At 32.0% G+C, this 21,855-nt stretch overlaps 2 protein-coding genes across 2 annotated transcripts; both read right to left on the reverse strand.

The window, feature by feature from the left end:
• Positions 1–254: 254 nt before the first annotated feature.
• On the reverse strand, positions 255–4,489 carry LOC139523174 (probable serine/threonine-protein kinase tsuA). Its single transcript, XM_071316980.1, has 3 exons — positions 4,314–4,489; positions 2,641–2,988; positions 255–1,625 (listed from the first exon to the last, which is right to left on the reverse strand). Exons 1-3 carry the CDS (start codon positions 4,378–4,380, stop codon positions 670–672), a joined length of 1,371 nt encoding a protein of 456 aa, XP_071173081.1. The 5' UTR covers positions 4,381–4,489; the 3' UTR covers positions 255–669.
• A 4,372-nt stretch (positions 4,490–8,861) lies between these two features.
• On the reverse strand, positions 8,862–17,991 carry LOC139525406 (uncharacterized). The gene is made up of 4 exons (XM_071320728.1): positions 17,761–17,991; positions 15,859–15,913; positions 12,901–13,034; positions 8,862–9,365 (listed from the first exon to the last, which is right to left on the reverse strand). Exons 1-4 carry the CDS (start codon positions 17,801–17,803, stop codon positions 9,238–9,240), a joined length of 360 nt encoding a protein of 119 aa, XP_071176829.1. The 5' UTR covers positions 17,804–17,991; the 3' UTR covers positions 8,862–9,237.
• Positions 17,992–21,855: the final 3,864 nt, after the last annotated feature.

A 21,855-nucleotide genomic window follows, 5' to 3' on the forward strand; every position in this document is an offset into this window, starting at 1 on the left:
TGAATGTTAAGTTACTAGTAAGGTGTATGTTTTTCTATTAACTATTGAAAAAATATATACGTCATATCGTATTGTGTGATATTACTGTTTATATTGAAGGTTCAAATTATATGTCTCATATCATGTGTAACATTTGTGGAGATATACGATCATACAAACTGTTTTGTGTTATTCAAATGTAAAGGTCAAAATATTTTGACTTACCTCCCTTTCCTCACTCCAAATGACACAATGAGCAGTAAAAACAATACAAACGAAGTTTCGTTTTATAATTTGTAGTTTTAAACGTAAAGCACGAATTCAAAAAATGAATGTTCAAAATATCAAGTAAGGTAGATTCAAACAGCGGGTTCATCAAACCTGGAAAAAACTTTAGACTATATCAATCAACAAATCTAATGGAAAACAACTGTCATATTGTTTACAGACATCTTTCAAAGAAAATTGTGAATAAATCCTAAATAATACTGAAAATATAACAAAAACTGTGTAAATTGTCGATAGTTATTCACAACGAACATTTCAGCATTGGAGTGTCCAGAGTTAGTTGTACTATTCAAATATGAATAGAATTGACATAATTCTGAAATGGTTGTACAATTTAACGACTAGTAATTGTTTGGGGTTTCTATCACACCTACTACGATGACATGAAAGAATTAAATAGCTCTATACATAATCTAAGTTACTGACTACACGTTCGTCGGGATCAACCGATCTGACATAGCTACGACCATGTGAACTGTTACGTGTAATAATGTCATCTCTTCCTAAGTCCTCAGGAACCACAGATATCCTACTCTTGATAAACAAACCTCTGTTATCATTCGATATCCTCGGTTGTTCATTATTTGATACTGAAGGCATTATGTGTGAAGACACCCGAGATTCATTGTTTACAGAATTCCTTGTTTCGGATTTGATTGAATTTCTGGAATTCTTATTTGTCACATTTCTTGTATCACTTATAGTTGGACTTTCCTTGTTCATTTTAGTGCTTGTCCTTGAGTTTCGCATCGAAGGACTTTTTTCCTCAGGATGCATTGATAGTCTACTTACATTGTTTTGGTAAAATGAAAATTTGGTTGACATTCTAGATTCAGGTTTTGATATTTCTCCTAAAGCATCTTCTTTGTCGTCTGATTCAAGGTCCTGAATCGTAAGAACACGCTGTTCATTGTGAATACGACTATTATTTCTATTGTTAGAATTGTTAATTGCAACTAATCCTAATGGAATATCTGTATTTATTCTTGAGACAGAATTACTATTTCTGGAATTAGATTGCTGTATAGTTGGTGCCGTTGCGGGAGGTTGAATAGAAGTTGAAGGACTTTCAACGATTGTCACTTCTGGTTGTATTTCGTCTGTTTGAAAAGAACTGCGACTTTCCATTGTAGAATTTCGTGTCCTACTTGTATGTCTGTTCTCATGACGTGTACCTATTCTTGAGTAATATGCTGGTGGTGGAGAATTTGGATATGGGGGTGGAACATATCTGTTTTGTTGTGTAGGTGCCTGTCTTGGAGCGTGGGTTGGTGCCTGTGTAGATGGCGGTGGCTGCTGTGGTATATTTGTATCTGTTTCCTGACCATGGTAGTGTGGAGGCTGTGATGTACCTTCAACTTAAAATAATTAAAACAAGTCATTATCAACTTAAATGTTGTCCAAATTTATTCAATACCATCCGTTGTCGAAACTCTGCATTAATAACGTTTTCATGTTTTGTATAACATTTAGTTCTATGGATATCGTATATAAGAAAATGTCGATTGTCGACCATTGTCCACGAGATCATTTGCTATAATCAACTTCATGTTTTACCTCGGCTGTATTTGACAAAACCTTTCAAAATCTCATCAATGCTCTTCAACTTCGTACTTATCTTGACCTTTTAACTTTTTATTCGAGCGTATCTGATGAGTCATTAGTAGACGAAACGCATGTCTGGTGTACATAATTATGTGCCTGGTATATTTGATGACATTCTACATCATCATTCAATGTGTTTAAATAAACGTTAACCATACACTCCGATAGTTTACTTGCCTTGTTTTTTCCTCAAATGTGGTTTAGTGTGACACTGATTTTGGTGCTTGTTACTCATCATTCTTGAATGAGCATTGTCAGGTATATCGAGATCAATATTTTTGGAAACTAAACACTAGTACAATAAACATTCAAGATCATCCTAACAAAAACTTACACTTTAACCAAAGAGAGATTTAAGATACAAAACCTATAAGTCGTAAACGAACTGATAATGGCATGGTAAAACACTTAAACGATCAAAAGACAAACAATATACAAAACACGAACGACTGAGCAACACGAACCCCACCAAAAACTGAGGGCGATCCCACGTTTTAAATGGTAGGCAGACACTTTTATATCAGAAAATAAATGAGTTTCTTTTAAAACGGAACATTCATATTTTGGTCTTACAATTCTGTTTAAAGTGATGTTGTCTTTCAATGTGTACATTTCGTTTTTTATTGTTTTTATATCAAATTTGTTTCTCTTTAATTGTTTTATTTCAAACCCATAATCATTATTTGGTTTGTGTTGTTTTCTCATTGCTGGTTATGTCACATCTTCGTATTTTGGCAAATGCTAATATGATTAACAAATTAAAGCTACCCTCTTGTCCTGTGGCTAGAAAAGGATCCCCATTTACAAAAGGATCCATCATAAGTCTCCTCTGTCTTTCCTGATCTCTCTCCCTCTGTCGCCGACGCCTTTCGTCTAGTCTCTGTCGAAGTTTCCTTTTCTTTCGGTATCGACATATTACACAACACAGAATTACCACAATGATAGTAACGATAGTACCTCCAATAAAGACAGATACCAATATAAGTGTCAATGTTGGTATACAACACCGTGTGTCACCTGTACCGTCACTTGGTATGCAGCAGCCCCCGACAGCACATGATTCTGTATCATAGTGTCCATTTAATGCACCACTACATTCTTTACTAAAGCAAAAACCTACAAATTTTATTTGGAAATGAAATTAAAAAAAAGTAGCAAAGTAGTATAATAATATTGAAAATCAGCCTTCTCGGAAATTGTATCAATTTATTTTCATGATTTACTGCTGAGGTCATAATCTAGACTTTTTTCTATTTTTTGTTTGTTTTTTGTGTTTTAAATAGATTGCAGGGAGTTGTTGTGGCCTGCTTCGGATTATCAATTTTGATTTCCATATAAGTATTGATACTGTTTTTGTACTTTTTAAATGTTTACCAGGTTCCAACGTTTGCTTTATACTTGTTCATACCATATATTTTATTTTCACCTTCTCTCTTGTCCTGTAACTTAAAAGAGGGATACGACTATAGCCATTTTTTGTTTGTTTTACATATATTGAGCCTTGATTTTTATAATTACATTCTTTGTTATGACATCAGAAAAGTATATATAATTCTGATATCATGAAATGAACAAATCGAATCCAAAGTCACTTTAAAAATGTGAAGCATTGTGGCTCGCATTTCATATTTGACGATATCAGTGGGAAGAAAACCAAACATTCTATATTTATCCTCACTGGATTTACAATTTTTTGGTTTGAGCATTCGTTATGATGTTAAATCTAGATAAGCGCTCCGTAAGCATGCATCTGATTAAGTATTATTTTATTATATAAATTAAATTTGCATCCTTTAAAGTAGCATTCAATATATTTTATACCTATATTCAATCCTTCATTAAGAGTATGCAATTTATATAATATTTGCTGTTGTGTGGCAATAATATTCTATTATTGAGAAATTATAAAACAATGCATAATCGATTTAAGTAACTTATAACCACGAATTATCATGTTTACAATGAAACCGGAAACCCCTATTGTAATACAAAGGATCAGCCAGACAATATTTTACCAAGTACTGTCAATATATGCGGTGCAGGAAATGCTGACCCTTCCGGAGCACCTGATTTCACTCCCGGTTTTTAGTGGAGTTCGTGTTGTTTCTTAATTATTATTTACAACTGTTGATGTAAATGTTCTTTGGTTTTTGTGAGTCTTTGTTTACTCATTGGTTTTGATTGTTATTGTCTTATTATAACATGATTTTTATATGCTTCCCATTTGTTGACAAAACACACATTTACTACTCTTTACCATATGTCTTTTTTAGATACATTCCAATACATTAAAAAAACATTGTTGTATACCTTGACAATAAGATATCTGGTTGGTTTTTTTTCTCAGACAGCAGACATGAAATTTGATATTTTGTTTTTGCTTTTTTTTTCAATTTTTTTTTGTCACAGGCAAATTAACGACCTAAGTGATAACAACATACCTGTAAATAACAAGAGAAAACAAAATATAATTTCCAAAATATTTCTGAATCTATATGAATTATTCATAATATGTATCCATTATATAATATAAATCTGTAAAAAAAAAATTAAAAAATCCAACCCGACTTTTAAAGAATTAACACTTTTTGTTTGGTTAATCTACCCAATAATAATCGTGAGTTAAAACAATAGGTCAAACGAAGCGAGAAAGTTAAACATATAGCGCTTCAAGACACCGTAAAAGTTTGTACTATTTATAAAATATGCTTTGAATTTATTTTTCAAAACAACATACAAATGTATAATGGCTTTTTACCCTAACCCGTGTCTTTATAAATTTGAATGTTATTCAAGGGATAGAATGAATACAAATCAAATACAGAATTCTACATTTTGACAAAAGTATTTTATTGAATGTCTTAAAAAATGAATTAAATTAATTGAAAGATTAAGTCAAATTTGAAAAGTTACGATATACAACTCAAAAAGGGACAATTACGTCAACAGGTTTACAAACGCGTTATAAATAACACATAATAAATACACGATTCATATGCATGTCATATTGACTTCATACATAATTGAGTACTTAACTTTTTTTAAAAGAAGAGGTTTTTGCCAAAATACATTGCGATATTAAAACAGCGTCACAAGCCACACGTAAAAGACTTTTTCCGGAAAACCTGTTTTACCTATTAACATAAAATAAACTCATCATAGATACCAGGATTGAAAGATCGAAATAAAAAGAAGTTTTTCGACAAATACAAGCTTGTTTGTCGCATTTCCGTATTAAACTTATTTTGTTTTTGAAATGCAGGACTGAATTCTCATAACAGACCAGATGCAGTGTTGATGCCGGACCTGCAAACACTGGGGGGGTACCTCCATTTGTGGTGGGGTTGAAGTTGCGTATTAATTAAGTTTCTGTCTAACATTTTGTAGAATCAAGGTTTTTTTTTCTGCTATGGTTTGATTGGGATTTTTAGCTCTCTCTTGTCCGAAATAAGAATATCATCCGCTATAAATTAAACAGTTTGTTTTCAACTCGTTGTCTGTAATACTGTAAAAAGAAATGGACGGGAATCGATATATGTAAAATAAAATTGGAAAGTTCATTTTAGAAAATCGAAATATTCTCAACTTCATAAAGTTTACTTCAAAACCATTCCTTACTGTCGTCCGTGTGGTTGTGTGTTTGTGTGTTTGTGTTTGTATGCTATTACGATATTGGATAAAATGCATAATTCCTATCTAGAGGTTTGTGCATCCAGCCTGGTATTAACCATCTGATACACTTTGCCATTATGATTTCGACAATATCATACCTTTATTGTGATAGTTGAATGGAAAGTATTAATTGGTAATATACACTATAAAGAATGATTGCACCATTCTAACAGGTGGCACACTTGTATAACAAAATGATCTATGGATTGATATTGTTTGATAAATTCTGAAATATTTTATGGTCAAAAGATGATTTGATCTATCTAGTTGTTTCGTCAAGGCATTTTTTATTATTCATGTTTTTAAATGGTTTGTTTTATTGTAACTTTTCAATCCGTTGAGCTTACCTGTTGGCAGGTAATTTTCATAAGCACACGGCCATACTGTAAACCAACTTATTTTCGCGAGCGATTTATTTTCGTGACTTTCGCGAGTAGAAAAATAACGCGAAAATAAATCGTCGCGAATAGGTAAATCGTTATTAATCTACATCAAGTAAATAAGAAAATCGCGAATTTTAAAAGGCGCAAAACGGACTAAAATTGGTAAAACTCGAAATAAAGTATCCGCGAAAATAAGTTGGTTTACAGTAAACTTAAAATAGGTACTAGGCTTACAGTTTGGTAAGCCAGACGCGCGTTTCGTCCACAAATGACTTATTAAATAACCCCAAAATCAAAGAAAATAAAAGGTCAAAGAAAGTTAAAAGTTAAAAGTTGCAGAACGTTGAAGACACAAATCCCGTAAGGTTTTGCAAAATGTAGCCTGTGTATTATATTCTCAATGTAGAAAATCCTTTATGTTTCGAAAAGTTCAAAATTTTGTAAAACAGTTAATTTTAATTATGACTATATCAATGATAATTTATAACAACACAGTAGTGATGACTACAAGGCTGGTGGTACACTCTTGCAAGAAACCGACATCGGCAATGATATAGACTCAGACGGCGCACTGAAATCAGTATAAGATGTTTAGAAATATTATCATAACTGTTTCGCTGCTAATGAGTTTCCAGTCCTTGATGCACAAAAAATTCGACAGGTTTCGTCAAATACAGCTCCGGTACTTTAGTAATCTATTCTACATTCTAGTTAGATAATGACATGATTTGAAGCTGACATGTTGTCATGTTTGACTGGAGGGATATAGAATACATTTATAGTTATTCTAAGGTTCATATTCAGTAAATTAAAATGATATATAAGTTAAACATGAAATTTTGGAAGAGACGTATCTCGCATAAATATTATGGATTTGCAACGATTTAATTGCGATTGGAATACGGGAGATAATCCAATCTGAGCAATGATCCATCTGAATTAAACACCTGATACTTGTGTAAAGTTTTCATTTATGTACGTGTATTAGCCTATTAATGATATGTCATAACTTCGATAACTTTAAAAGCGTCTACAAAAGAATATGTTGGTTGCCTAACTTAAAATTTGTGTTATCAAAGTATAAACAAAATAATGTAGTCTTAGAGATGGCAAACTACAATGATTTTCAATCATGCCGATAATAGAACATTTCTTGAGACACAGACTTCAGAAAATTGACTTTCAGAGCAAACCCTTATAAAAATAAAGAAAAATTACTATGCTAAATTATTAAACCATACAATACAGGTTGGTTTGTTTTCCTCTAAGAAATTTCTAATTAAATCACTTGCTTATTAATTCTGCACATAAAAGTACACGTCTTGTCAAAGTTGCAAAAAGACTTCTGAGTTCAATACGCCCGAATTGAAAAATATGATATTGTCCTTAATTTAGTATAGGGGAGAGTTCACAAATTGTTCAGGTGTTCAAGACGACCATTCAGGATTTACAAGTTTTATAGATGTCATCATAAATTGACTGACGAATTTGAAATATGTTTGTCTAAGATGGTTATCGAAGTGTTTGATTTTGTTGTAGCCAAACCATAATAATGGGGAGGCATTTAAACATGTAAATCGTTTTTTGAGGTTTTTTTTTGTTATTTTTTGCTAATACTCTTTTACGTCTTTGAATTCGTGATGAGAGCTTGAAACACAAGTGGGGTAGTTGAAGGGGAAACAATCTGAAATGCAGAAACGACCATGATAATGCCAATGCTGGTGTGCTTTTTTGTCTGAATGCATGCCATCTTACTTTCAACTTTCATCTGCAACACGATGACAATTCAATCGGAAGGGTTCTTGTATGCGAAAGACAAAAAAAGTAAACGATTTCGTAGTCACTAGTACATTTATTTTTTTTACTTGGACACTTCTTGAAGAAATAATTCTCTTGTGTACCGAAAAGATGATATCGATAAAAATATTCATTGTTATACATTGAATAGGTGTTACTTTAAATTACATCCCAGTTCGTTTGTTCTACCAGGGGTGATCTGCGCCGGATTACCCCTACCAGATCACCCCAGCTGGAGTTTTCTATTTCTACCTGCTTTCCTTTGTTCTGTAACATTTTGGCGGGAATGATTCGAACTCAAGACCTTAAGCATATAAGTCAACAAATCAAACCCCTACACAAGGACGACTGGATAAGAACTCTCAGTAATTTAACATATTTAAAGGGAAAAATTAAGATAACTCGCCACACTGGAAAATCGCCCTAGACCTAATCGCACCACGTTTTAACCACCTCGCCCCACTTACAACTTTCTTAGTGACTGTGTCTGTCGTCACGACTTAATTTCATCGTGGATTTTCTATTTTTCATAAGTGGGGAGATTTGGCAGACCTTTATTCAATGGGATTTCAAACCTTTTAATAAGTGGAGCGAGTTGGTAAACAAGAGTGGGTCGATTTATTAGAAAGTGGCGATATAGAATTGGGCCGTTTAGCCAGTAGGGCGAATTGACATCGTTTCATAATTAAACATCGTGTTCGGGGGTCATTAAGGGTATATATTTTATGGTAATATATAAAATATATTATAATGGTATGGTTTTTCATATATCCTAGAACAGCTTGGATGTAAAATAGTTATCCCATTTGGACTCGGTGTGTCCGAATGGGATAACTATAACTGATTGACTACATATCCTGACATCATTTGAAATCACTGTTGAAAACATATGACAAGATAACACATTGTTATCATATTTTTTTGTATACTAGCAAACAATTCCAAAGATTACGCAACTTTTGTCTCTGTTCAATAAAGGTTATGACAATGTTAATATTTTTTTACTGGAGATATAATTTTGAAATAATTAAGAAGTAGAAAATCGTTGAAATATTTCATATGCAACTAAATTTTAGGATACACATTATGTTTTTAAAAATATTTTTCTTTTTATTTGATCCTAAATGAATTGCTATAATGATTTTATAATTATTTTTAGAATCAATACAAACAAAGCTAAGTGTTAGTGGTCATTACATCAGCAGCACGGTAGAACATGTATGTTTTCGCCATCAACAAATGTTTAGTATTTTATGGCTTTCATCTTAAGGTCTTTTTCTGTTGATGATCTGTAACTAATGTCTTTTTTTTTTTGCAGTGAGATTCGTCTTTACATAGACTTTGTATATTGATTTCTAAATATTTATTTTAACAACAAAACAAATTATGCAGAGAGTTTACAATTACTGGTACGTTGCTTCAATCGAATATACAACTTAGACTTAACTAACATGGAAATGATTTTGTAAACTGTAAATAACGACAACAATGTGTGAATAAAATATTGTGTTGACTATTCCGTTACTCCAGGGAGCGATATATGTGTTTCGTAGGCTGGTGGCGGATGAGATGGATAATTATAGTTTCGAGGTGAATACGCTGGTGGAGCAGGAAGTCGATAGGGTCTTCTAGTGTCTTCATCTGTTATATAAAAATATAGAAATAAAATTTACATTACATTTCAAACGGAAAAGTACCACAATTTTTAAACCGTGCTTTACTTCTTTTTGTCTTCACTTTTGTTTTAATTTTGCAGTAGGGTTGATTGCCGTATCATTTACGTTTACTCTTGCCTCTGCCTTTCATATGATTTTACTCCATAAAGTGTTTGTAAAACCACTAAAAACAACACAAATTGTGCAAGACAAAAGACATGAAACAAAAAGCAAAAAATATCATTTCATGTTATACTGAGAATTTAACATGAATGAATAAGAAACGATTGCAGTAATCTGCTATATACATATTTGGTAATATAAATAGCGTTACTTGTAGTGTGAGTTTCCTAACTAAAATGTATGGATTCGGTTTGTTCTATGTGTAGACATGTTATTTATAGCTAGTGCTGTCTACTTGAAATTTATTTGCGTTTTTCCTTTTTTTTGTGTGAGACGTTGTTAAAGTAACTTTTTTTGTCGAAGCGATCATATTTGATATCAGAATGCTCGGCGTGGAAATAGACTTAAATTAACACAGATATTGAATGTGTAAAGTAAATTCTGTAAACATTGCATAAAGTGTATTTTAGAGAACAGATCAACAGACACGGCTTACTTTAAATAAAGCTAATACTAACAATGACCACTGCCCTTTCCTCGATCTTGATATCTATATCACTAACGGAAAGCTTAATACTAAAATTTATGATAAAAGAGATGATTTTTCATTTCCTATCGTTAATTATCCATTTTTAGATGGTGACGTTCCATTGTCACCATCTTACGGTGTTTATATATCTCAACTTGTACGATTCGCTCGTGTATGTAACAATGTTTTAGATTTTAACGAGAGAAATTAATGTATTACTGAAAAATTATTACACCAGGGTTTTCGATATCACAAACTAGTCAAAACATTTACTAAATTTTATCATCGGTATAAGGACATCATTCGTAAATATAGCTGAACATGCAGACTTCTTATACGTTCAGGTATTTCACATCCAATTTTTTATGGAAATATTCTTTATAAAGCACAAAAATGTCAGTATTCACCTCAGAAACTGACAAAACCTTTAAATAGACTTATCAAGAAGGGATATAGTTACGATACTGTTGTCAGGTCACTAAAGATTGCTTATTTTGGCGTTAATATTGATTCACTTATAGGGTCTTTGCATCGGAACTAAACACATTTATTAAAAAACCAGTTGTTGGCATGACACGGGTTATGTTCTTCTCATATATGTTATGATGGTATGATACTAAACCCCTAACGGGAAGGATTGTGCCTGATATTCATATGATGAAATCATAATCTTTCAATCAGTTTAATTGAAGTCTGGAGCTGGCATGTCAGTTAACTGCTAGTAGTCTGTTGTTATTTATGTATTATTGTCATTTTGTTTATTTTCTTTGGTTACATCTTCTGACATCAGACTCGGACTTTTCTTGAATTGAATTTTAAATGTGCGTATTGTAATGCATTTACTTTTCTACATTGGCTAGATGTATAGGGGGAGGGTTGAGATCTCATAAACATGTTTAACCCCGCCGCATTTTTGCGCCTGTCCCAAGTCAGGAGCCTCTGGCCTTTGTTAGTCTTGTATTTTTTTAATTTTAGTTTCTTGTGTACAATTCGGAAATTAGTATGGCGTTCATTATCACTAAAGTAGTATATATTTGTTTAGGGGCCAGCTGAAGGACGCCTCCGGGTGCGGGAATGTATCGCTACATTGAAGACCTGTTAGTGACCTTCTGCTGTTGTTTTTTCTATGGTCGGGTTGTTGTCTCTTTGACACATTCCCCATTTCCATTCTCAATTTCATTCCTCAGCCTCATTTCGAAACTTATTCCTCGAATTTGACATACGCGGTAACCTAATTATCAGAATGTATGTCAAACGAGACGAATTTAATTTTAAAATTATCAATCTCCCCACCTACGAATCAGTATACCAATGTCATCTGCATATGAGCTATACATTTCCCAACTCATTCAGTATGCACGATCTTGCAACTGCTACTCAGACTTGTAAATCGTGAATCAGTGTTTTAGCAGAAAGTTGATGAACCAGGTAAATGTTAAAGTTAGTCGTATCCTATTCTAAAAATATTCATCGGAAATTACCAATTCCTTGTTGATAAATATGACGTGTCGGCTTCACAAATAATACACGATGATTATATAGATTCTCAGTACAGACGTTGTGTAACATGGTGTTCTTTTATTTGTCCTCGTAAATTATTACTTTTACTGGTTAGTCTATTTATTGTAATAGATTCATTTGACGTTGCTCTGTACTTATACATGCCGTCATTGTGTTATTGTGCTATTGTAAATTTTTGTATTCTTTCTTTCATTTTCACTAATGGTTTTTTTTCTATATTTCCCTTTTTTGTCCTACATTTTTGTTTGTTTATATAGTGATTAAGATTATAACACAATGTTGAATGCTGTATTCCTTTTTTTTACATGTTTACCTATTATGTCTATTTTGTTATTGTTCACATATTCTTGTCAAGATAACAGAGTTTTAAACGACTGTCATACAAGTGAGAGGTTTGATTAGATATAAAATCAGGCTTTTGATTTTGCCATTTGAATAGGGCCTTTCCGTTTTGAATTAACTCGGAAGTTCAGTATTTTTGTTAGTTCACTGGATACATAAATTACAAATGAGTCCTGACAAACAACGTTAACGTTATATCGCTAGGTCTTGTAAGTGGACGAAACTTCTTTCTTATGTTTTACGTCAATTTTTTTCAGCAATCAAAACCAGGTTTCATAGTTATTGTGAAACCACGCTCACTAGTGGTAGCAAGAATCCGATGTGGATATCAAAACAACCTAACGATCTTTTATAGAACATCTTTTCTGTTTCAATAATATCGAACATTTGCTAGTTAATCAAAAGTGTCAAGTGGAGAATTAAAATCATCACTTCAAAAATATACGGACGCTAGCACGAGTTGGTTGACTGTTATAGAATATCTCCGATGACAACAGATGTGTTTTAACTGTTTTTCTCGAATGAAGCCTACCCACTTAGACTTATTAACGGGTTTTTACTTACATGAAAAACACTACAATGACATCTTTTGATCAGAATCTAATTACCCTTCCATTGCACACGATAACACCCCCAGATTATTATGGGGTTGTTGTTGCTCAGTCCTAAGTCGTCTTGTTAGTGTTTTGTGTATTAATGTTTGTCCTTTTGTCGTTTTCGTATTTTCCCATGGCGTTGTTCAAAATACACATATGACTACTTGTAAACAAATGACGCGATGCCTTTTCCGTTATCATAATTTTGTTTTGTTTTGCATTTTAGTTTTTTGATTGTACATTTGAATTTAGTTTTATATGGAACACATTACACTTCTTGAAATTTCAATTGTTCAAGCAATAATATAAATTCTCTGCCGTCTTGTCAAGCATACGTATTATACGAATGTAATAATTTTTATAAATGAAAGCAGCTAAATACTTTTTTGCGGCGATTCTAACATACGTACATGATGGCGGACCACGTGCTCGTATATTTCGGACAGGTGTCTTTTTACACTTCAAACATACACATCGTACAATCAAAATAACAATCACCATAAGAACCATTCCACCTGCTATGGAGGCAATAATAATTGTAACCCTGAAAAATAAAATAAAATCCCTCTTGAAAAAAAACACAGAGTTGAATGCCTTTTCACACTAATTTTTAAAATAACTTACCACTTCTTGCATAGACAATTGCAATTGCTGATCTAACACAACAGTAAATTGGATAAATATGGTTAACGCACTTTAAAAAGAAAGTCCTCATGTAAAGTAGCACCACATTCTGAAATTAACTTCTAATCAGTTATTCTGTGAAAGATATTTTCAATTAACCTTAGAGTGTAGATTAAACTTGATAAAAAAAGAAAAGTGAGGAATATGAGAGGGAATTTGTTTTAAGTCTCTAAACATCACCACTTATTCCAATATCTACAAAATGTTACACGAATAACACACCTTATGTCGCTTTTTTCACGTAGAACAAAACTTTTGGGAAGCCTTATAAACTATATTCATTTTGTTATTAAAATGTGTTTTTTGTTTTTTTCTCTCAATGTTTTTGTAATAAAAATTAAACAACATTGGAAAGACATCCTTTCTTGTCTAACGAATAATGTAGAACAATACCAACAAAATTTCAGCTCATAATATAAGCTCGCCGAAATGTTTAATGAAACTTTTGTGGTTTGTGAAACATAATATTAATCAACTTGAACAACTGAATCCAAGTCAGATCTGAATCACCATGTTTTATTAAATTTTAAAATTTGCATCTGTTATTCGTTATATTTTATTTATTTTGGTTACGAGCTATATACTACGTGATATGCTTCAGATGTGTACAGCACAACAAAAGATACAACTATTTGATATTTAAAATGCCTGATACATCCGAGATTTTACTATACAAATACTTGATACATGTAGCATGTGTTAGAAAAAGTAAAATAACAAAAATACCGAGAAATATTGAAATCGAAAAGACCCTAATCATAGGCAAAATAAAAAGCCAAAAGACACATCACACGAATGGATAACAACTATATTCCTTACTTTGTACAGACATTTTCTGATGTAAACAATGGTGAATTAAACCTGCTTTTATTTATTTCTAAACCTCTCACTATTGTGACAGTCGTTAAAGATTCCATTATATTGACAACAATGTGATAACAAAACAAAAACACATAATAGGTAAAATTTCAAAATTAGAGGTACAACAGTCCACATTGTATTAAAATCTTAATCACAATAAAAACAACACTAAATACATTATAAAAATGAAACAGAATTTCACAATGAAATGAATATAAACACATTTAATTCGTATGAAGCGTAAAACATACACGTATAATCGTAGAGCAAGGTAATTAACAGACTAAATCTGAACTGTATAATCAAGATAGTATCTAAATCAAGTAATTAAAGTCTTGCCATAAGTATTTCCTTCTTTTGACATGTATGAATACCTAGTATAACCTCGTTTGACAAATTGACAAATTTGGAAATTAGAATAATTTATGTTTTTGAATACAATCACCTTTTAAGTTATCAGATAATACACAAAAATGATCGTGACGCATCTTGCAGGCGCTATGCCAGATGTAATAATTGATAGTTAAATGTATTTTCCGATTCTGTTTTGTACAATTTTTGCCAAATACATGTTTAAATTCATTCTATTCTACTTAGTATCAGGTTAACAAGTCCCCAGACGACTTTTTGAATAAAGGATTAGTATAAACTGAAGTCGTCTTCCTATTGTCCGTTTTTTTCAAATATCTTTCATCCCGAATGCCCAATATGAAATCACGAGTAGAAAATTGATTTAACAAATCTGTAAAACAAAATCTGTAAGAGACCTTACACTACCAAACTTTAAGACAATTATACAATTGACATCAAAGGTAAAAAAAAAAAAAAGGAGAAACAGAAGACTCAAGGAAAAATTAAAAAAGCCTGTCTTCTAAAAACAGAACATTAAGTGACAATGACGTTGATGGTTGAGAAAAAGCGACAAGCCAACACAGCAACAAAATGAGTGTAATGGTTAAATTTCGTGTGCAGATTAAAAGAAGATTAAGTTACCGACAATCTCTGCTAACAGCCTATATTAAATTTCGGAAATACAATTTTGCAGTTTTATATCAAAATTTATAAGTCAGTTTTTTGTCTATTTTAATTGCTAGCTAAATGGCATTTCAAGTCTCTTACACAAACAACGATATTTTATTTTTGTTTTGTCTGTTAAACTGCTGGTAGGTTTTGTTAATTTAAATATCTGATCCAGTCATTTTGTTCTCTCGAATTAGCATATACATTTCGTTGATATGTACCTTTAATCATCTCGTATATGACCTGTTGCAAGGTATAATTTGTCCCCTAATCCAACACATCTTTTCTTGTTGGTATTGAAAATCCACTAAATAGTTTCTACCTATTATATTTATTGTTAACTTAATCTAAATTTAAGTGAAATATTTGCCGCTGATCTTCAAAAGATATCTTGAAACGGATTTTTAAACAACAATTTTTTAAGATATTGTGATTATAATTAAATCGACCTTACTAACAAAATAACAGCATGTTATCCTTTCATCAGACATTGCCGAATGGTGCGTTTGAAAGAAAATGGGAAGGTAGATAATTGTGAATTTTCTTGATTGTAACCGCTTACTTAGAAACATTGGTAATGTGGTTTATTTGATATGCAAGTGAACTGGACAATTTGAATATAAAATTGATATAGCATTTCTTCTAATAAAAAGATGTAAAACTGAATGTCAAGCTTGGTGATTTATAGACTACTATACAATCACTTGCTTGTCACATTTTGAGGTCTAGGTACTTTTACTCGTGATAAAAAATTACAAAAAACGGGTAACTTTTTTAATTCTGTATTTGCGCAGATAACTTACACGTAATCGACATCTTGTTGAGCAGTGGAAGAAGCTGCTTTTACACCTGTACTACCTGAAATAATATAAATACGTGTGTTAACTAACTTCAATAACATGCAAAGGGGATCAAATATCAACACATATGTATGTTATAACTCCAGTCGGTAAATTATTCAATTGGTACTCAATGTCTCTGGTCGTTTCTTTTTTTATAACAATTAAATACAAAATTAGTTCAATGATCTTTCATTTTGATCAATGTTACAGTTTATACGGTACATGGGTTACACAGAAGAGTTGCAATAACATTTAGAAGTTTATCAAAATATTGTTGGACCATTAAGCAATGTTTAATCTAATATAAGAACCGCTGTTTATAGTGTGAGAAACTTTATGTCTTGGTCAGTTATAGTTATATTGGAGTAGTAGCTTGAAGTAACAAGTTGTAATATAGATGAGAATGAAGTAACAAGTTAAATTAGAAATTATATTGTGAACCTTTATATTTATATGATACATGTACTGCTATATGAATATCTATACGAATAAACATGTCAATATTAAACGGACTTCGTTACTAGTATATAGACAGTGGTGATGTTATATAAATGTATATTGTGACATTTTTAATAGCTAGTTCCCTATATTAACGGGTGAGGTGGACAAGGTCACGGATACATAGATCCGAAATAATGAGCAGTCCGAAAAATACACAGAACAAATACCCGTTATTCGAAACAATGAAAGAGACACAAAACATAAACGGAAGAAAGACCTGTTACATTTGATTGAGGTACCTGAAGTCATAATGCTATCCGAATGTGTAAAGGATGCAAAATTGGGACGATTGTGCCGAGTCATGGCGTGTGTGGAAAGCATAGACAATTTGCGTTTCCATTCAAGCGTAACAATAGAATAAATGAAGTGGAGAGTGTATGCCGCGGAGAATTGAATTAGGATGACTTTGTTACGTATTTATGTAAGTGACTTGATGTAAATATTTGTGAACTTTTGTGTCAGTCAATTCTTGTCTTTGTTATTTGGAAACGCATTATATTCAAACTGTGAAGAACGCTCGTGCGAATTTTCAATGACTAGAAACCCGAGATGACTCTGAGATGTTACAAAAGACTAGCAGTAAACGTATATATCGAAACTTCTTTTGATGTCTATAAATGTCAAATAAGATGCCAAAAATGTGGACTTCTTTTGTTGGTTTCTTATTTGGCGTATGATTTTTTTCCTTTATTTTCCTTTTTATAAAAGCTAGACTTAATCAATGTGACAGTACCCTAACAATACCTTCCCTCTTCTTAATATTAAAACAGATGTATCTTCCAGATCTGTATGAACCCCTCAAAATATTTTTTTTTATTTAATAACAATAATAACTGTGCTATGGACAAAAAAGCAGGAAGTTAAAATGCAATGAGACAGCAACCAAAAGTAACAGTTTATACTTTGTATTCAAACTATTTGACGTAGCAATCTAAGAGTTTCACTTTGGAATCCACATCAATTGAAATACTGTTTTCTATTCATTAGTCTCATTGTGGGTCTTATATCACCACTTTACTTCACCGTGAGTAGACTAAGGCGATGACATGGTTTTTTTGTGTGGCGAAAAGGAGTACAGGATGGCATAATACTTAGTCGTATAAAATGATCATTTTCATCTGTTGATATGACGGCTTATCTATTTTCACCATTGTACACAATAATATCTTTTACTTATTTTTTCAGAATATTGACCTTTATACTTTCTAGTGAAGATTGTATCGTTTTAGTTCTCAACAGGTCATGGTATTCTCCAGTTTGTGCCTTCCCCTACCATCATCCGAAAATCAATTGTCGATTCCCTAACCTCGTTTACTAAAAAGATACACATAAATAATCACTTTTAAACTCCTTTATACTTACCTAAATGAAATAGAAATAACCATCCTAAAAAAATATATACCATATTACAACATGTACTACACAGTAGGCACCAGTTATTTAGAGTCTTCCATATTTAATCACGACTTCTATACAAATGTCATATATTTAAAGTATCTGAATATTCGTCTGCTTTGATATTATCATTTTATTTTTTGTGTATATGTATATTTTAATTATAGATTTAAATCTTAAACAGTATTGTCGAAGAACAACTGTATATATATATATTTGAACCATATAATAAAATAAGTTGAAATAAGTATTTAAACTTTTGAGGCCACGAATTGGTTAACTTTGATGGTTCGTCTGATTAAGGTATTTACCCGAACATTTCTAATAAATGGGTTCACTAATGGTACCATGATCTTATGAAGAGAACTATAATAGATATCACTGAGGCTTGTCTAGTTTAGTCTAATTTCATTTACCGGACATGGAAATGTTTTAAACATTAACGTTCAAAGTGAAATAACTATGCAATACCTTCCAGATTTGACACCTTCGTGTCTGCTAACATCCAATCTAATTTTAATTTTAATTTATTAAAATTATTTCAGAGTTATTAGGCATACACAAATTGTCAATGAAATATTAACCTTTACATGATCAGTGACAATTGTAAGAAGTGAGCACTGAGACAGTGATGTATCTCCTTTTGTCTGTGTCGAACTTTTTTATAATGTCGACTGTTTTCTAATTACATTTTTTTTTTGTTCTTAGCATTAAGAGAGACATATATTATATAGTACGAAGCATAATCAGTGTCTGTCCTAAAAAAATTAAATTGATACACAAATTTTACATCACCCGGAAAATACCTTTTTGAGAAATTTTAAAGGAAAATTTTAGAAATTTGATTTCAAAATTGCTCCTTAATTTGTTGTTTAAATATAAGATAAGGTATATTATTCAATGTTTAGTGCATTTGAATGATAAGATACTATTAAAAAAAAAACCTCTTGATCCGATCAGAAACCATGCTCTTTCAGTTTCGCTGTATAATCCTAAACTAAAAGCTAAACAAAAGACGGTCAAAGTTCTGTTTTCTTTTTCATTGTAAAATAAAGTAATGTATACACGATGTAGACAGCTATTACTCTGTAAATTGTAACAGACACGGAATTATTCTATTTCGATTTATAAAACATTTGCCAATGAAATCACCTGGTTTTATTGGTAATTAACAATACAGGGAAGAACCTTAGTGACATTGTTGTAACATTAAGGGGCTTTGTTAACAACTACTAGTGAAATAAAGTATCTGAAGTTGAAAAAAAATCACAATCAGTGCATCCCGAGATAGAGTTTGACTAGAGTTAACATACAGGGAGAAAAGATACAAGGAGGGCAATGGAACATCATGATCTCAACAACACGAACAGATGAAGGATGTTCGGCGCCTGACAGAGTGTAACATATACGACTAAGACAGTTAAAACAATAATGCTCATTAGTAACGCAAAATAGGACTTCATGATTTCCTTGTTGAGGGTTAAATCCATTCAAGGAAACCTTTGCATTGGATTCCAAATTGTTATATTTAATTTGTTCATTCAAGTGTTTGATGGACATCATTCATCACAAATCCTTAACAACTGAGTTCATTCCAGTTTTTGGTGAGATTTGGAGTCGTGTTGCACAATTTTTTTTTGTAATGTCTGTAATCGATGTTTGTTTTTTGTAGTCATGGCGTCGTCAGCTCTTATCAAATTTTTGAACTTATTTCTCGATACACTCATGAGTCAAGTCATCACAAAACTTTTAAATTTTTGAAATACTAAGGAATTTCTACCTCAGGAACAGATTACCTTAGCTGTATTTGGCAAAAATTTTAGGAATTTTGGCCTTCAATGCTTTTCAACTTCGTTCTTAATTTGGCCTGTTTAATTATTTTGGATTCGTCTCTGATGAGTCTTCTATTGAGAAAAACGCTCGTCCTGGGGTAAATAAAAAATTAAATCCTGGTATCTGTGTTGAGTTTGTTTCCAATTGATTTGTAATTGTTTTACTGTTACATCGTTGTCCAGTGTAAGAAATGTGTTGAACGCTCACAATGAAATTGAGAATGCAAACATGAATAACTCACCAAAATGCTTTACAAATATGTTCAACAAACCAAATGCTTTACAAACATGTTTAACCAACGAAATGCTTTACAACCATGTTTAATTCCACCAATTTCGTTATATTACTGTCCGAATGCAGACGTTTTCTCACTGGTTGTCATTGGTTGCTGTATGATATTATATCTGTTTCTTGTTTATTTTGTGCCATGAATCAGGAGTTAATGTGTTTATTTTTTCGCGGTGGAATGTCATTTGCGTAATCTTACAATGTATCATGTCAGGGCCATTTAATAACTGACTTGTAGGTTTTTATCGCTATTGTATATATAAAAAAGAAGATGTGGTATGATTGCCAATGAGACAACTGTCCACAAGAGACCAAAATGACACAGACATTAACAATTATAGGTCACCGTACGGCCTTCAACAATGAGCAAAGCCAATACCTCATAGTCAGCTATAAAAGGCCCCGATATGACAATGTAAAACAATTCAATCGAGAAAACTAACGGCCTTATTTAAATAATTTTTGGTGACAATTATTCATATCATGCTACCCGTTTGAGATTGAAAATTATAGTCAGAAACTAAGGGCGCACGCGGGTTTTCAATTTATACATAAACAACAAGCTGCGAATAAACTCATCATAGATACATGTACCAGGATTGAAATTTTGTATTTAATGCACCCGATGCGCGTTTTGTCTTCAAAAGACTTATCAGTGACCCTCGAATAAAAAAAGGCCAAATAATATACGAAGTTGAAGATCAGTTGGGAGCGAAAATTCCTTGAAGTTTTCTAAAATACAGCTTAGATAATCTATTCCTGGGGTAGAAAAAGTATTTCAAAAATTCAAAGTTTAGTAAACAGTTAATTTAAACTTATGACCATATCAATGAAACATGAAACATGAAAACTTAATTAAACGCCTATTTCTACATATACAATATGTATTCAATGGCGTTGTACATAAATGACATATAAAATACAAAAATACTAAACAAAAATACAATATGTATGTACAATACCAAAAATTGAAAATTTATACTGTGATACACAAGAAAAAAGTCAGAAAAGTTCAAAATAATTTTGGAAGTACAATGTTTTCAACCGACATTTAAAAATATCCAAAGATTCAGAGTTTCTTACATTTGTACCTAGTTCATTCCACCATTTTGGCCCAATAGTACTAAAGCTTCTATCTGAAAAAGTTTTCTTTTTGTTATATGGGACTGCATAACAACCAATAGATGACTCTGACGACCTTAATGAACGTTTCGACACTTGAGGATTTAACAAATTGATCAAATATGACGGTGCATTACCTACATGACAGTTGTACATATATGTTAAGATTTTAAATGTAATTCTGGCTTTGATCGGAAGCCAGTGTAAGTCAAACAATGCCTGCTTGGCACTGTCATACTTAGAACGGTTTAACACAAGTTTGGCACACATATTCTGTATACGTTGCAATTTATATAAATCAGTTTGTGAAACTCCAAAAAGTATAACATTGCAATAATCTAAATGTGAAATAACCAAAGATAAGACCAAAGTTTCAGTTGCTTCTTTCGATAGATAGGATCTTATGCACTTTATTTTGTAGTAGTTCATCATTGCTGTCTTACATTTTTTAGTAATATGGTCTTTGAAGTTTAGAGTCTCATCCAGAAAAGCTCCTAAGTACCGTATACATGTTTTTGATTTTATAACATCTCCACAAATGATTTTTTCTTTTGTCTGACATTTAGAGAGTTGTTGTCAGCTGCCAAAGAGAATAAACTCTGTTTTCGCATTGTTCATTTTTAGTTTGTTACTGTTCATCCAGTTGTTTATAAGAACAGCGCAGTCCTGTAAGTCACGAATTGCATCCATCTCATTCGTTAATGTTGGCACGAAACGTTTATTAGCAGTATGGTCGTCGGCAAATCCGTACACAGTAATAGATGGTGGAATAATGTCGAATAGGGTTCCGGCGTAGACTAAATAAAGCCAGGGACCTAA

The sequence above is a fragment of the Mytilus edulis genome, chromosome 5 (genome assembly GCF_963676685.1).
Source record: "Mytilus edulis chromosome 5, xbMytEdul2.2, whole genome shotgun sequence".
Lineage (NCBI taxonomy): Eukaryota > Metazoa > Mollusca > Bivalvia > Mytilida > Mytilidae > Mytilus > Mytilus edulis.

Bases quoted from the DNA above. Each gene is read 5' to 3' on its own strand.
- LOC139523174 (XM_071316980.1), bottom strand. From the start codon at position 4,380: ATGAATAATTCATATAGATTCAGAAATATTTTGGAAATTATATTTTGT. The intron at 2,989-4,313 runs GTATGTTGTTAT...TAAAATTTGTAG, and splicing joins TTTTCTCTTGTTATTTACAG to GTTTTTGCTTTAGTAAAGAA. The intron at 1,626-2,640 runs GTAGCTTTAATT...AATTATTTTAAG, and splicing joins TCTAGCCACAGGACAAGAGG to TTGAAGGTACATCACAGCCT.
- LOC139525406 (XM_071320728.1), bottom strand. From the start codon at position 17,803: ATGGTATATATTTTTTTAGGATGGTTATTTCTATTTCATTTAG. The intron at 15,914-17,760 runs GTAAGTATAAAG...ATATTATTTCAG, and splicing joins GTTATTTCTATTTCATTTAG to GTAGTACAGGTGTAAAAGCA. The intron at 9,366-12,900 runs GTACGTATGTTA...TTTATATAACAG, and splicing joins AGCACGTGGTCCGCCATCAT to ATGAAGACACTAGAAGACCC.